At 45.8% G+C, this 14,066-nt stretch overlaps 1 protein-coding gene across 1 annotated transcript in view; it reads left to right on the top strand.

The window, feature by feature from the left end:
* LOC138255404 (dedicator of cytokinesis protein 2-like) overlaps positions 1 to 14,066 on the top strand; it is a 1,984,107-nt gene that overhangs the window by 266,651 nt on the left and 1,703,390 nt on the right. Inside the window, exons 9-10 of the mRNA XM_069205837.1 lie at positions 2,646 to 2,727; positions 5,956 to 6,091. Of these exons, the coding sequence (XP_069061938.1) occupies positions 2,646 to 2,727; positions 5,956 to 6,091 (218 nt within the window). The remainder of the gene's footprint in view (positions 1 to 2,645; positions 2,728 to 5,955; positions 6,092 to 14,066) is intronic.

Below are 14,066 nucleotides of genomic sequence, written 5' to 3'. Positions count from 1 at the left end.
TTCCCTGCGCCACAAAGTCCATAAATACAAGCCTAAGGGCCAGATGTACGACCCCGAGTTTTAGCACTAGCAATTTGCGACTCGTTTGCGAGTCACACATTACGAGCCGCAAAACCTTATGTACAACAGTGTACTATACACTGTTTGCGATTCGCAATGGGGTCGCAAATGACCTACTTCATGAATATTCATGAGGTAGGTCACAATTTGCGACCCCATTGGGAATGGCCGCCCTCACAGGGATGGTGGCCTGCTGGAGACAGCAGACCGTCATGTCTGTGACTGCTTTTAAATAAAGCAGTTTTTTTAAATGCAGCCTGTTTTCCTTACAGGAAAATGAGATGCATTTTTTTTTTTTAATGAAGTTTCGTTTTAATTTTTTTAGAGCAGGCAGTGGTCAGTAGGACCACTGCCTGCTCTGAAAAATATTTGTGCTGCCATTACAAAGGGGGAGGGGTTCCAGGGGGACCCCTTCAGGTTTGCAAATGGATTAGCACCAGTTTAAAACTGGTGCTAACTGCGCTTGATTTGTGACTGCAATTGCGGTCACAAAATAATGGTAAAATAATGGTACGTCGCTCTGCGACTCGCAATTAGGAAGGGAACGCCCCATCCTAATTGTGACCTGCAAACCTATTTTGTGATTCGGTAAATAGCTTACCGAATCGCAAAATAGGGTCTCTACATACCCAAATAATTTTTTCCTGTTGCACACGGTTCGATTCTGCGAATCGGGCCGTTTGCGATAGGGAAAATGGTACGTACATGTGCCCATATGTATCTAAGCCTGTGCCCTACAGTTTGCTTGCAGCTCCTTGTTACAGGCAAATAGATCACTGTGCTGTGTTAGAAGACTTGCAGCTTATGAACTGGATGTAACACAATGATCTCAGTGTCAAAAGCATAGTCCACTTGCCTAGCTAAATAAAATACAAAGTACGAATATGTGATGTGCATGTTACACAACGTGCTATATGGCAGGCACATTAACCCTCACTGCTAGTTTATGACGCACAACTGTGATTGGACGAAAGAAAGATCTCTCCCAGAACTGCGCTAGACACTGGAGTTATCTTACTGGGCACACAATGGGGCAGATTTAAGAGCCCCTAATGCCACCTTAGGGCCGCCATAGCATCATGTCTTGGCGCTAAGGTGGCGCTAATGTGGCATTTTCCTAGCCCCATATTTACAAGGTGGCGCAATGCATTCATTGCAGCACTTTATAACCCCTTGTGCCATATTTTGCCTGTGCCAGGCCTGATGTATGCAAAAGGGGCGTTGCCCGTTAGGGGGGCTGTAAAAATGGCACAAAGAATTCTGTTAGATTTTGTCTGGGATTTTTAGCGCCTCCTCAGAGCAGGTGTTAAAATGGGACTCCCGTTGGTTTCAATGCGCCTCTGGGTGGTTTGCAGGATTAGCGTCAACATTTTTTACTCTAGTCCTACAAGCTCAAAACTAGTGTTAAAAGTTATGACACTAGTTCCCTAACTACCGCCATGGTGCGCCGTATTTTAAATAGGGCGCACACATGGTGGTGTTATGGGGCACGAAAGGGCGCAAAAATAGTGGCGCTGCACTGTGTGCTTTTCATAGATCTGCCCCAGTGATCTCTGCAGCAGGTGTTTTAACCCTGTGAGATATTTTAAAATGCAGCTCCCTTGTGACCAATTAAGTTTAAAAGAACAGCTTTGCTGTCACATTCCTGTTTGATACCAATTTCTTTGCAACAGTTTTTTTGAATTTAAATGTATACATTAACTGCCAGACTCTGTGTTTGAAGCTCCACCCCTCGTGACTCTACCCCTTTCCTCTGCCAAGCCTTGACCCCCCAATTTATGGGTTCCCAGAGTAAATATGTTCCACTTCTAGCACTGGTTTAACACATTTCGGCTCAGATTTACTAAATTTCCACTCAGAGCAGCTCACAGCCAAAGAAGCTGTGCTGCGTGAGCAGGAGTGAGCCGGAGAGCGCCATTTTTAATGAAATACAACACTCTCCTCCCCTCTCCCCAGCACCAGCGAAGAAATGTGCCATAGTGCAAGGGTGTGCGCGTGAGTCTAGCGTATCTTTTGTACTGGAAGGGCAAAATACTAATCTTAGATTAACTTTAAATCGTTTCCCACTTTGTAAGTGGACAAAGCATACATGCAAAATCGGAAGAGAAAGGAAAAATAAAAAAAGATTCTCTGTGATAGCGCCACATATAGGCGCTATTTTTGATGCAAATCCCTGTTTCCTTTTTTTAGTAAATAGGGTTTTGCATCCAAAACTTTGGATAGTTGCACTGGAATACCCATGGAAAGCCCCGTTGGCGCTATATAACACAGAGCAGCACTATGCGCTGTTTGGCTTCACTTTTAAGTGTTTTTCAAGCACAAAACAAGTTTTGCACTGGATTGTAAATTAGTAAAAAAAGATTTTGCATCGATTTCCGTCACTTTTGTGGCACAAACCCGGTGCAAAATCTTAGTGAATATACCCCTCTGGCTCATTATTTTCTAGCGCTTTGAGTTGTAGTGGTGGCTGAATAGAGAGTCCGTCATTTGTTTTTGTTTTCCCACGTGCTCTGATACCTTACACCCCTCTCTGCTGCCTCCTTGGTGCCTTACTGGCCCCCGTGAACGTGTCTTTTCTCTTCCAGTGAGAACTACCTCATCCGCTGGGCCAGCACCGGGGGACCCAAGGACCTGCAGCTCTTGAACAACCTGAAGGTCATCTTCACGGTGAGGACACCAGCCCTGCCAAGTGCCACGCATCACGGGTCAGACTAACGCAAATCCTTAATCCCACTCGCGTTCCCGCACTGGAATACTTTGTCACCAATTTTCACAGCTCTTTTGAGCTCAGCAGCAGTCCTTCTGTTTGCCATCAAGTAGAAAATTTTATTTATTTATCAGTGTGGCTACTATAAAAGTCTACAACTAATAATGGGTGGAGGAAAGTTAACTTTTGACACACTTCCAAGCATGTTGCCTGAATGGTGACATTTTCTGATGCGTATGTTATTACAGAGATTTTTATTTTAAATCACAAGTAAGTTTCACTCTGTCAGACAAGACTCATGGGAAATCACTTATTTGCAGGATGATAATGGCACACATATGCAATCTGAAAGCTTGTCAGCTGTGCATACCCTGACAGTGACCTTTCACCTCATGCAGCCCTAACCCCAGCAGCTTCACCAGAGTCACCAGGCTTGAACAGGGTCTCTCCACACTCCAGTCTGGTGCAGCACTCTACCTCACTGGATAGTCACTACCGTGAGCCACGGTGCACTGAACCTCAGCTGAATACATGTATAGTGATCTCTTTAGGCAACAGGGCCAGAATTCATATACAGTGTGCCTTATGTGAGAGCTAGAGCAGGGGTCTCATGGGTAGACATCACCACTGTACCTCATGTAAGCACCAGAGCAAGGGTCTCATGTAGACAGCACAACTGTACCTCATGTAAGCACTAGAGCAAGGGTCTCATGGGTAGACAGCAGCACTGTACCTCATGTAAGCACTAGGGCAGGGGTCTCATGGGTAGACAGTAGCACTCTACCTCATGTAAGCACCAGAGCAAGGGTCTCATTGGTAAACAGCAGCACTGTACCTCATGTAACTACTAGAGCAAGGGTCTCATGGGTAGACAGCACCACTGTACCTCATGTAAGCACTATAGCAAGGGTCTCACTAGTAGACAGCAGCAGTGTACCTCATGTAAGCACTAGAGCAGGGGTCTCATGAGATGAGTATACATCAACACTCTACCTCATGTAAGCACCAGAGCAAGGATCTCAGGGGTAAACAGAAGCACTCTACCTCATGCAAACACTATAGCAGGGGTCTCATGTGTAGACAGCAGCACTCTACCTCATGTAAGCACCAGAGCAAGGGTCTCATGGCTAGACCACAGCACTCTACTACATGTGCGCACTAGAGCAGGGGTCTAATGGTTAGACAGCAGCACTGTACCTCACGTGAGCACAAGAGCAGGGGTGTTATGGATAAGCAGCACCACTGTACCTCATGGAAGCACCAGAGCAAGGGTCTCTTGGCTAGACAGCAGCACTCTACCTCATGTAAACACTACAGCAGTGTTCTCATGTATAAACAGCAGCACTGTACCTCATGTAAGTACTAGAGCAGGGGTCTCACAGGTAGACAGCACCACTGTACCTCATGTAAGCACTAGAGCAAGGGTCTCACTAGTAGACAGCAGCAGTGTACCTCACGTAAGCACTAGAACAAGGGTCTCAGGGGTAAACAGTAGCACTCTACCTCATGCAAACACTATAGAAGGGTTCTTATGTATAAAGAGCAGCACTCTACCTCATGTAAGCACCAGAGCAAGGGTCTCACAGGTAGACAGCAGCACTGTACCTCATGGAGGCACTAGAGCAGGGGTCTCATGAGTAGACACCAACAGTGTTTCTCATGTAAGCACTAGAGCAGGGGCCTCATGGGTCGACAGCAGCAATCTACCTCATGTAAGCCTGGACCAAGGGTCTCATGGGTAGACAGCCGCACTGTACCTCATGTAGGCACCAGAGCAGGTGCCTCATGAGTAGACAGCAGCACTCTACCTCGTGTAAACACTAGAGCAGGGGTCTCATGGATAGACAGTAGCACTGTACCTCAAGTGAGCACCAGGGCAGGGGTCTCATGAGTAGACAGCAGCACTCTACCTCGTGTAAGCACTGAAGAAAGGATCTTGTGGGTAGACAGCCGCACTGTACCTCATGTAGGCACCAGAGCAGGTGCCTCATGAGTAGACAGCAGCACTCTACCTCATGTAAGCACCAGAGCAGGGGTCTCATGGATAGACAGCAGCACTGTACCTCGTGTAAACACTAGAGCAGGGGTCTCATGGATAGACAGTAGCACTGTACCTCAAGTGAGCACCAGGGCAGGGGTCTCATGAGTAGACAGCAGCACTCTACCTCGTGTAAGCACTGGAGAAAGGATCTTGTGGGTAGACAGCCGCACTGTACCTCATGTAGGCACGAGAGCAGGTGCCTCATGAGTAGACAGCAGCACTCTACCTCGTGTAAACACTAGAGCAGGGGTCTCATGGATAGACAGTAGCACTGTACCTCAAGTGAGCACCAGGGCAGGGGTCTCATGAGTAGACAGCAGCACTCTACCTCATGTAAGCACTAGAGCAAGGGTCTCACAGGTAGACAGCAGCACTGTACCTCATGGAGGCACTAGAGCAGGGGTCTCATGAGTAGACGCCAGCAGTGTTTCTCATGTAAGCACTAGAGCAGGGGTCTCACGGATAGACAGCAGCACTCTACCTCGTGTAAACACTAGAGCAGGGGTCTCATGGGTAGACAGCAGCACTGTACCTCATGTAAGCACTAGGGCAGGGGTCTCATGGGTAGACAGCAGCACTGTACCTCATGTAAGCACTAGAGCAAGGGTCTCATGGGTAAACAGCACCACTGTACCTCATGTAAGCACTATAGCTAGGGTCTCACTAGTAGACAGCCGCACTGTACCTCATGTAGGCACCAGAGCAGGTGCCTCATGAGTAGACAGCAGCACTCTACCTCGTGTAAACACTAGAGCAGGGGTCTCATGGATAGACAGTAGCACTGTACCTCATGTAAACACTAGAGCAGGGGTCTCACGGATAGACAGCAGCACTCTACCTCATGTAAGCACCAGAGCAGGGGTCTCATGGATAGACAGTAGCACTGTACCTCAAGTGAGCACCAGAGCAGGGGTCTCATGGATAGACAGCAGCACTGTACCTCATGTAAGCACCAGAGCAGGGGTCTCATGGATAGACAGCAGCACTGTACCTCAAGTGAGCACTAGAGCAGGAGTCTCGCGGGTAGACAGGAGCATCAAACCTCTCCTGAATACCTCTGCTCTCCTCTTCCCCCTGCCCTGCCCTCCTCTCATCCATAGCACATCATGTATGAACCTCTCCTTGTTCTATAATCCATGTCTTTCAGGACCTGGGAAGCAAAGACCTCAACCGGGAGAACCTCTACCTGGTTTGCCAGATTGTGCGGGTGGGGCGCATGGACCTGAAGGAGACCAACACCAGGAAGCTGACCCTTGGCCTGCGGCGCCCCTTCGGGGTCTCAGGTGTGTGCTCTGAGGTGACCACTGTGCCTGAGAGGTGCTGGCCCAGGTGGCAAGTGTCAGTGGCATGCTGTGTGATGAGGCTTGATGGTTGGTGTGGCGGCCTTGCCACATAGATGTGTGAGGATGCTTGTATGCCAGCTGTGGTGCATGTGTGCAGCCTTTATATGTTATTTTTAAAGTTTTATATAGTGCCAAGAAGACCTAGTCGGATGTCAGAGCGCTTTATAAGAACAACGAAAGGTAGTTATAGTACAAAGGTATTGGTCATGTAGGCAAACAATACAGAAGCGAGTAATTAGACGAAATATAGGACTAAATAGGCACATTACATGCAATGGGCAAACTCCAGTGGGTGTCGTGATGTTCTCAGACAAGCAGGACATAGCGGGGGCAGGGGTGGGGTTGGTATAGTTTCAATGTGAGAGGAATCTGTTTGATAGTTCAAAATGTACTTCTGGAAGGACTGGACCTGGGGTCCTATTACACATAGGGCGCACTTTCTCTGTTTGCATCCGGCGCACCCTAGAACAGGTGCGCCTGACTAGGGAACCCTTAAGTAGGAAACTGTAGAGCCAGTGACCAGTAGTACGTTCAGGTGCTTTCTAGTGCTAAAATCAATTGATGAAGCATAACGCACTAGGTCGGTGAGCACAGGCCCAGACTGGGTGCTGCTTGTTTCCGTGGGCTGGCGGGGTGGGTTTTAAAGTGTGCTAAAGGCATACTTTAAAACCATGCGTTTTTGCATTCTTTATTTAGAAGCACAGCATGTAGGAACGTGGCAGGCAGGTCCCAAGCGACAAAACTGCTCCCCCCGGCAGTGAAACCACCCCCACCATGCCAGCCCACCAAAACGCCTGGTAAGCGGTAGGCCAGTCCAGCCCTGGGTGAGTAGGTGGGATGCTCATCACCCCATGGGAGGACTTGAATGGATATTGACTCTTTTCAGGTGTGTTATAGTCTTTGTATCTTCATCAGGATGTGCAATGCTCCTCTCTCTCCCCCTGTGATGCGTTAGCTCCCTGTGTTGCACCTCTTCTCTATGTGTGAGCAAACTGTGTGCTGTTCCTCCTGCTAATGCCACATGTCCTCTACTTATTCTTCGTCTTAGGGAACGATACACTGCCACCGTCCCTGTAGTACCTACAAACCATGATTCTCCTTATAAAAAGTCTACTATACAAAAGACCTGATTTAAAACTCGGCGGACAGGTTACTCCATCACAACAGTGACTGATATCCCATCCACAGAAATCTAAATCCCATAGAACATAATGGGATTTCGATTTCGGGGGACGGCATACCTGTCCACCCAGAGTAACCCGTCTACTGAGTTCTAAATCCGGCTCAGAACGATTGGTGCATGAAGAAAGAGTTAAGATCAAAACTACAAGCCCACGATCCAACAAGGTGTTTTGTGGAAAGCCAAGAATGGCTGATGGTAACATGTGTCATACTGCCACTTGGCACTTGTGAAATGCAGAATAATTATTTGTTCCTGACTTTGGCTCTTGTAGCCGCAGCGCAGAGGGTGAGAGGGAAGAGATAAATCTTGGGAGGAAGATGTGATCACCTCACTGCTTATGGGCTAACATTGGAAAAACAAACCAGCACGTTAAAAAACAGAGCAACTTGCGGTGCAGCAGTTCAAGGTGTCCAATTTAATAAGGGGCCCAGATTTTTTTTTTTTTAAAAGTGAGGCAACCCCAACGCAATGTCTGTTTTAGTATGTACAAAGCCATTTAAAGTCCAATTGCAGTGCCTTTGTGTGATTTTGTAAAAAAAATAAAATGCACAGAGGCTCATAGCGCTGCCTTACAATAGCTTGTGTCTGTGAGGCATTACATGTATTTTGATGCATACCCATATTTACTAAAGTCAGAAAACAAAGACATAGATTTTGCCAAAATGGTGTGCCTAACCGAGGCTGGAGTAACAAGGAGAAATCTTAATTTCTACTTATTACCTCCTCTTTGCAAAGAATACACCTCTAAGAGTAGTTCTTGTGCAGGAAAGTGCCAGTTCCAGTACAAATGCCATCCTGACCACAGTGCAGACACCCTTGCATTATAGCGTATCTTACCAGACATGGCACAGTTCTGCTCGCTCCCTTTGACGCAACGCAGCACAACTTCCCTTGCTGCATTGTCTCAACGTTTAGTAAATCTGCCCTTAAGAACTGAGAAACGATGCATTGATACCACTGTTCCTGAACCCACCTTCGCCCGAGAGGTTGGTATGCTTTGATTGGCAGCACCACTGTGATTAGCCCAGCCTTGAACAGGAGCAGCACATGCTGCAGGCGTTGCACCACCAGGGCCACCAGCGGACCTGAGTTATACTCCCTCCACGTATTCTTTTTTTCTTCTCTGTTTAGACGGTGCCTCGCAACCCAAAATAAAGGCAAGCTTCGAAAACAACGGTCCAGCGCCTTGGGACCCTCACAGTTGATTTGCCGCGCTTTACAAACCCCTGACTGATTGATTGATTCACAAACAGTCCTAGAAAAGAATGGAGGAAAGCCCCTCAACCCCCCATCATATTCATGAGCACACTGGCGTAACAAAACTTGAGGGGGCCCCCCTGCAAAATACATGAGTGCACCCCCCACGTTCCGGACCCAGCCTAGAGCTCTAAGGCCAAGTCTGGGTTGCACATGCACAGTGCTAGAGGGGGCCTCCTGGAGCTCGCCCCCCACACTGCAGGGGCTGTAGGGGCTATTGTTACACTACTGTGGGTGAGACAGCAGCTCACCACACATTTACCTATGCCAGCCCCGCTGTGCATCGTGAATGTTATGCACAAAGATGTCACAGCTGAGTCTCTATTGTCCAAACATTCTTCTCAGAGTCCGGCCCCCTCACTCCCTGGGGCCCTGAGATGTGACCGATCCCCACCCCTGGCATTAATGGGCACTGAGGGAGCGACTTGGGCAGTCTGAAGTGGACCGAGGGAAGGCAAGAACTTTGAGTACAGAGAGCCTGGATAATGCAGGAGAAAATTCAGCCCATCTCTGCCCTGCATGGTCCAACATAACACCCGCTGTGCAGGTGGGGGCAGGGGCAGTGTGTCTGTGCAAAGGTAGAAGGCACTACAAAGGCTTTAGGTGTGTTACTCCTTCTCCTGGAGGTCCCCTCACCAAAGACAAGCATTGGCAAAGCCAATTCATCTCAGGAATCTGAGAGCCATTTCTGTTGTCAATGTTATTGTCTTTTAGCCAGTTGTTATGGAGCGGCATAACCTATTGGCTTTGCTTGCAAAGACAGCTATAAAAATTATACATTGATACAAGACTCAGAACTGGGCCTCTTAGGACATTTGCAGGGGGATCTTGTAATGCACGGTGAGCTTAACAACTCCACTTTTCTGGAAGCAGCTGCCTTCTGCACAGTGAGTGGCATGCAGCACTCCAGGCATCAATGAGAAAAGAAGCCCAACTGCCATTAGAAAGAGGCCGGAGAAAAAACAAGCCTACTAATGAATGTGGATAGAACTCAGAGTGGGTTTTCCCAAAAACTGTTTACCGCAGGCATTCACATGCGTGGGGTATGTATTTAGAGCGGGACAAAGCGGGGCAAAGCGACGAAAAACAGTGAAAGTCTTAAAATGTAAAACATTGGTTACCTTTAATACTTATATCATGTTTATTATTTAACACCATCAATCCGAAAATCAAGCACACATTTAATTTAGAGACAGTGTGTGTATGTCTACTGTAGAGTAGAAAAGTGTTTTCCAGCAGTTACAAGTGATTTAATTGTATTCTTTACTTGCTGATCACATAATGAGTAGATGCTCCGTTCTAAGCTCGCCCCCACGTGCAGGGGTGGGTAAAGAAACATGATCTGTGGAGAGAAAGAAGACACTGGGATAGGGGTGGGTGGAGCAATTCAAAACCCAAGCGCTCTTGTGGTGTGCTCAAAAACAAAGAAAAAAGTAGCTCCTAAAACAGGAGGAGTGGATGGACGCAAGTACTTGGTCCACGCTTTGGGGGAGGGCCAGACATAGGAAGAGCCATGATGCATGCATGCCATGGACAAATGGAAGCAAAGGATTGGAGTGAATAATTGGTAAACCGATGGGTGGGCTGAAGCCCACTGAATTGTAAACAACATTCCTCTTCGACAGTGCACATGCGCCAAGTGCTGTCTAGCCAAGACCTAAAAAAAATAGACTCAATCTGGAGAGTGGTACGAAAAGAGGGAGACAGTGCAGTTATGTACTATGTAATATCAGAGGGGACTGATACTGGAGAGGAAGAGAGATCAAATATGAAAGTACCAGATAAAAACCACAAGGGTATTCATACTGAAGGAGAGAGGAGCTATGCCGATACCAATTAAATATCACAAAGGTATTATTACTGGAAAGGTGGAGAGAAAAGATATGTAAGTACCATCGAAACACCACAAGGGTAATAATACTCAAGAGGAGCATAGACCAGATATGAGAGAACCATGCAAACACCACAAGGGTGATAATACTCAAGAGGAGGAGAGAGCAGATATGAAAGTAGTGTGCAAATACACCAGGGGTATTAATAGTGGAAGGAAGAAGAGAGGAGCTTTGTGAGTACAATGTAAATATCACAAGGATATTATTGCTGGAAGAGCAGAGAGGGATATGTGAGTACCATATACATGTCACAAAGATATTATTACTAGAAGAGAAGAGAGGGGTATGTGAGAACCATGTAAATATCACAAGGGTAATCATACTGTAGTTTTGGAAAGAGTAGATATGGAAGTATCACATAAATACCATAAGGGTATTAATACTGGGCTAGAAGGGGAGACCTATGCAAGTACCATCTAAATATGACAAGGGTATTATTACTGGAGAGGTGGAGAGAACAGATATGAGAGTACTGTGTACATACCACAAGGGTATGAATACTGGAGGAGGAGAGAAGAGTTATGTGTGTATCTTCTAAATACACAAGGGTACCAATACTGGAAAGAAAGAGAGAGAAGATATGAGTACGATGTAAGTACCACAAAGGTGTTAATACTGGAGAGGTGAGAGGAGCTATGTGAGTACCTTGTAAATGCCACAAGGGTGTTAATACTGGAGGAAAAAAGGAGCTATGCATGTGCCTTGTAAATATCAGAAGGGTATTAGTAGTGGATAGGTGGAGAGAGCAGATATGAAAGTACCAGGTAAATACCCCAGAGTATTAATACTGGAGAGGAGAGAGGAGCTAAGCAAGTACCATGTAAATACACAAGGGTATTAATACTGGAAAGAAGGACAGGGCAGTTATGAAAGTACGATGTAAATAAACCAGGGTTATTAATTCTGGAGAGGAGAAGAGATCAGGAAGAAAGTACTGTGTAAGTATCACAGAAATATAAATGCAGGAGAAGAAAAGAAGAGGGCAGATATGAGAGTACCATGTAAATACCATAGAAGTATAAACACATGAAGAGGCGAAAAGAGGGCAGATATGAGAGTACTGTGTAAGTACCACAGAAGTATAGACACGGGAGAAAGAGAGAAGAGGGCAGATATCAGAGTGCTGTGTAATTACCACAGCTGTATAAACAAGAGAAAAGAAGAGAAGAAGGCAGGTAAGAGAGTACTGTGTGAAAACCACAGAAGTATAAACAAGGGATGAGGAGAGAAGACAGCAGATATGAGAGTACCACGTAAATACCACAGAAGTATAAATACAGGAAGAGGAGGGCAGATAAGAGAGTGTTGTGTAAATACTGCAGAAGTATAAGCACAGGAAGAGGAGAGAAGAAGGCAGTTATGTGAGTACCATGTAAATATCAAAAGGGTATTAATACTGGAGAGGTGGAGAGAACAGATATGAGAGTACCGTGTAAATACCACAAGGGTATGAATACTGGCAGAGGAGAGAGGAGTTATGTGAGTACCTTCTAAATACACAAGGATATTGATACTGGAAAGAAGGAGAGAGCAGACATAAGAGTACCATGTAAATACCACAAGACTGTTAATACTGGAGAAGAAAAGAGGAGCTATACAAGTGCCAAGTAAATATCACAAGGATATTAGTGCTGGAGATATGGAGAGAGGAGATATTAGAGTACAATTATACCATAGAGCATCAACACTGGAGAGGAGAGAGGAGCTATGTGAGTGCCATGCAAATGCCACAAGGGTGTTAATACTGGAGGAAAAAAGAGGAGCTATGCAAGTGTCTTCTAAATATCGCAAGGGTATTAGTACTGGGGAGGTGGAGAAAGCAGATATGAAAGTACAATGTAAATATCCCAGGTGTATTAATTCTAGAGAGGAGGAGAGATCAGATAAGAAAGTACTGTGTAAGTATCACAGAAGTATAAATGCAGGAGAAAAGAAGAATAGGGCAGATATGAGAATACCATGTAAATACCACAGAAGTATAAACACAGGAAGAGGAGAGAAGAGGGCAGATATAAGAACACCATGTAAGTGCCACAGATGTATAACACAGGAGAAGGAGAGAAGAGGACAGATATGAGAATACTGTGTAAATACCACAGAAGTATAAACACTGGAAGAGGAGAGAAGAAAGCATGTATGAGAGCAATGTATAAATACAACAAAAGTATAAATACTGGAAGAGGAGAGAAGAGGGTAGATTTGAAAGTACTGTGTAAATACCACAGAAGTATAAACATGGGAAGAGGGCAGATATGAGAGTACCGTGTAAATACCACAGAAGTATGAGTACAGTGTAAATACCACAGAAGTATAAACACCAGAAGAGGAGAGAAAAGGGCAGATATGAGAGTACCGTGTAAGTACCACAGAAGTTTAAACACAGGAAGAGGAGAGAAGACGGCAGATACAAGAGTATAGTGTAAATACCACAGAAGTATAAATACGCGAGTTCCGTGTAAGTACCACACAAGTATAAACAAGGGAGAAAGAGAGAAGAGGGCATAAATGAGAGTATCATGTAAATACCACAGACGTATAAACACGAGAAAAGGAGAGAAGAGGCTAGATATGAGAGTATTGTGTAAATACCACAGGGTGTTCATACTGGAGAAGAGGAGAGAACAGGTATGAGATGGAGAGACGCATGCACGTATCACAGAAATATAAATACAGGAGAAGGGGGAGGGGCAGTGGGGTAGGAGAGGGTGGGTATGAGAATTCCATGTAAATACCACAGGGTGGTCATACTGGAGAAGAGGAGAGAACAAGTATGAGATGGAAAGATACATGCCCATATCACAGAAGTATAAATTCAGGAGAACGGGAGAGGAGAGGGTGGGTATGAGAGTACTGTGTAAGCACTGCAGTGTAATAATACTGGAGAAGAGGAGAGAACAGGTATGAGATGGAGAGACATATGTGCATGTCAGAGAAGTATAAATGCGGGTGAAAGAGAGAGGAGAGGGTGGGTATGGGAGTACTGTGTAAATACTGCAGGGTATTAATACTGGAGAAGAGGAGCGAACAGGTATGAGATGGAAAGACACATGCGCGTATCACAGACGTATAAGTGCAGGTGCAAGGGAGAGGAGAGGGTGGGTATGGGAATACTGTGTAAGTACTGCAGGGTATTAATACTTCAGAAGAGGAGCGAATAAGTATGAGATGGAAAGACATGTGGATATCACAGAAGTATAAATACAGGTGAACAAGTGGAGATGGTGGGTATGAGAGTACTGTGTAAGTACCACCGGAAATGAATACTGGAGAAGAGGAGAGAACAGGTATGAGCTGGAGAGACACATGCGCGTATCACAGAAGTATAAACACAGGAGAAGAGGAGAGGGTGGATACGAGAGTACCATGTATGTACTGCAGGGTATTAATACTGGAGAAGAGAAGAGTACGGGTATGAGATGGAGAGACATGTACGTATCACAGAAGTATAAATGCAGGTGAAAGGGAGAGGAGAGGGTGGGTATGGGAGTACTGTGTAAATACCACAGGGTATTAATACTTCAGAAGAGGAGCAAATAAGTATGAGATGGAAAGACATGTGGATATCACAGAAGTATAAATACAG

This window comes from Pleurodeles waltl, chromosome 1_1 (assembly GCF_031143425.1).
Source record: "Pleurodeles waltl isolate 20211129_DDA chromosome 1_1, aPleWal1.hap1.20221129, whole genome shotgun sequence".
NCBI classification, from domain to species: Eukaryota; Metazoa; Chordata; class Amphibia; order Caudata; family Salamandridae; genus Pleurodeles; species Pleurodeles waltl.
This window is presented reverse-complemented; position numbering and strand designations above follow the sequence as displayed.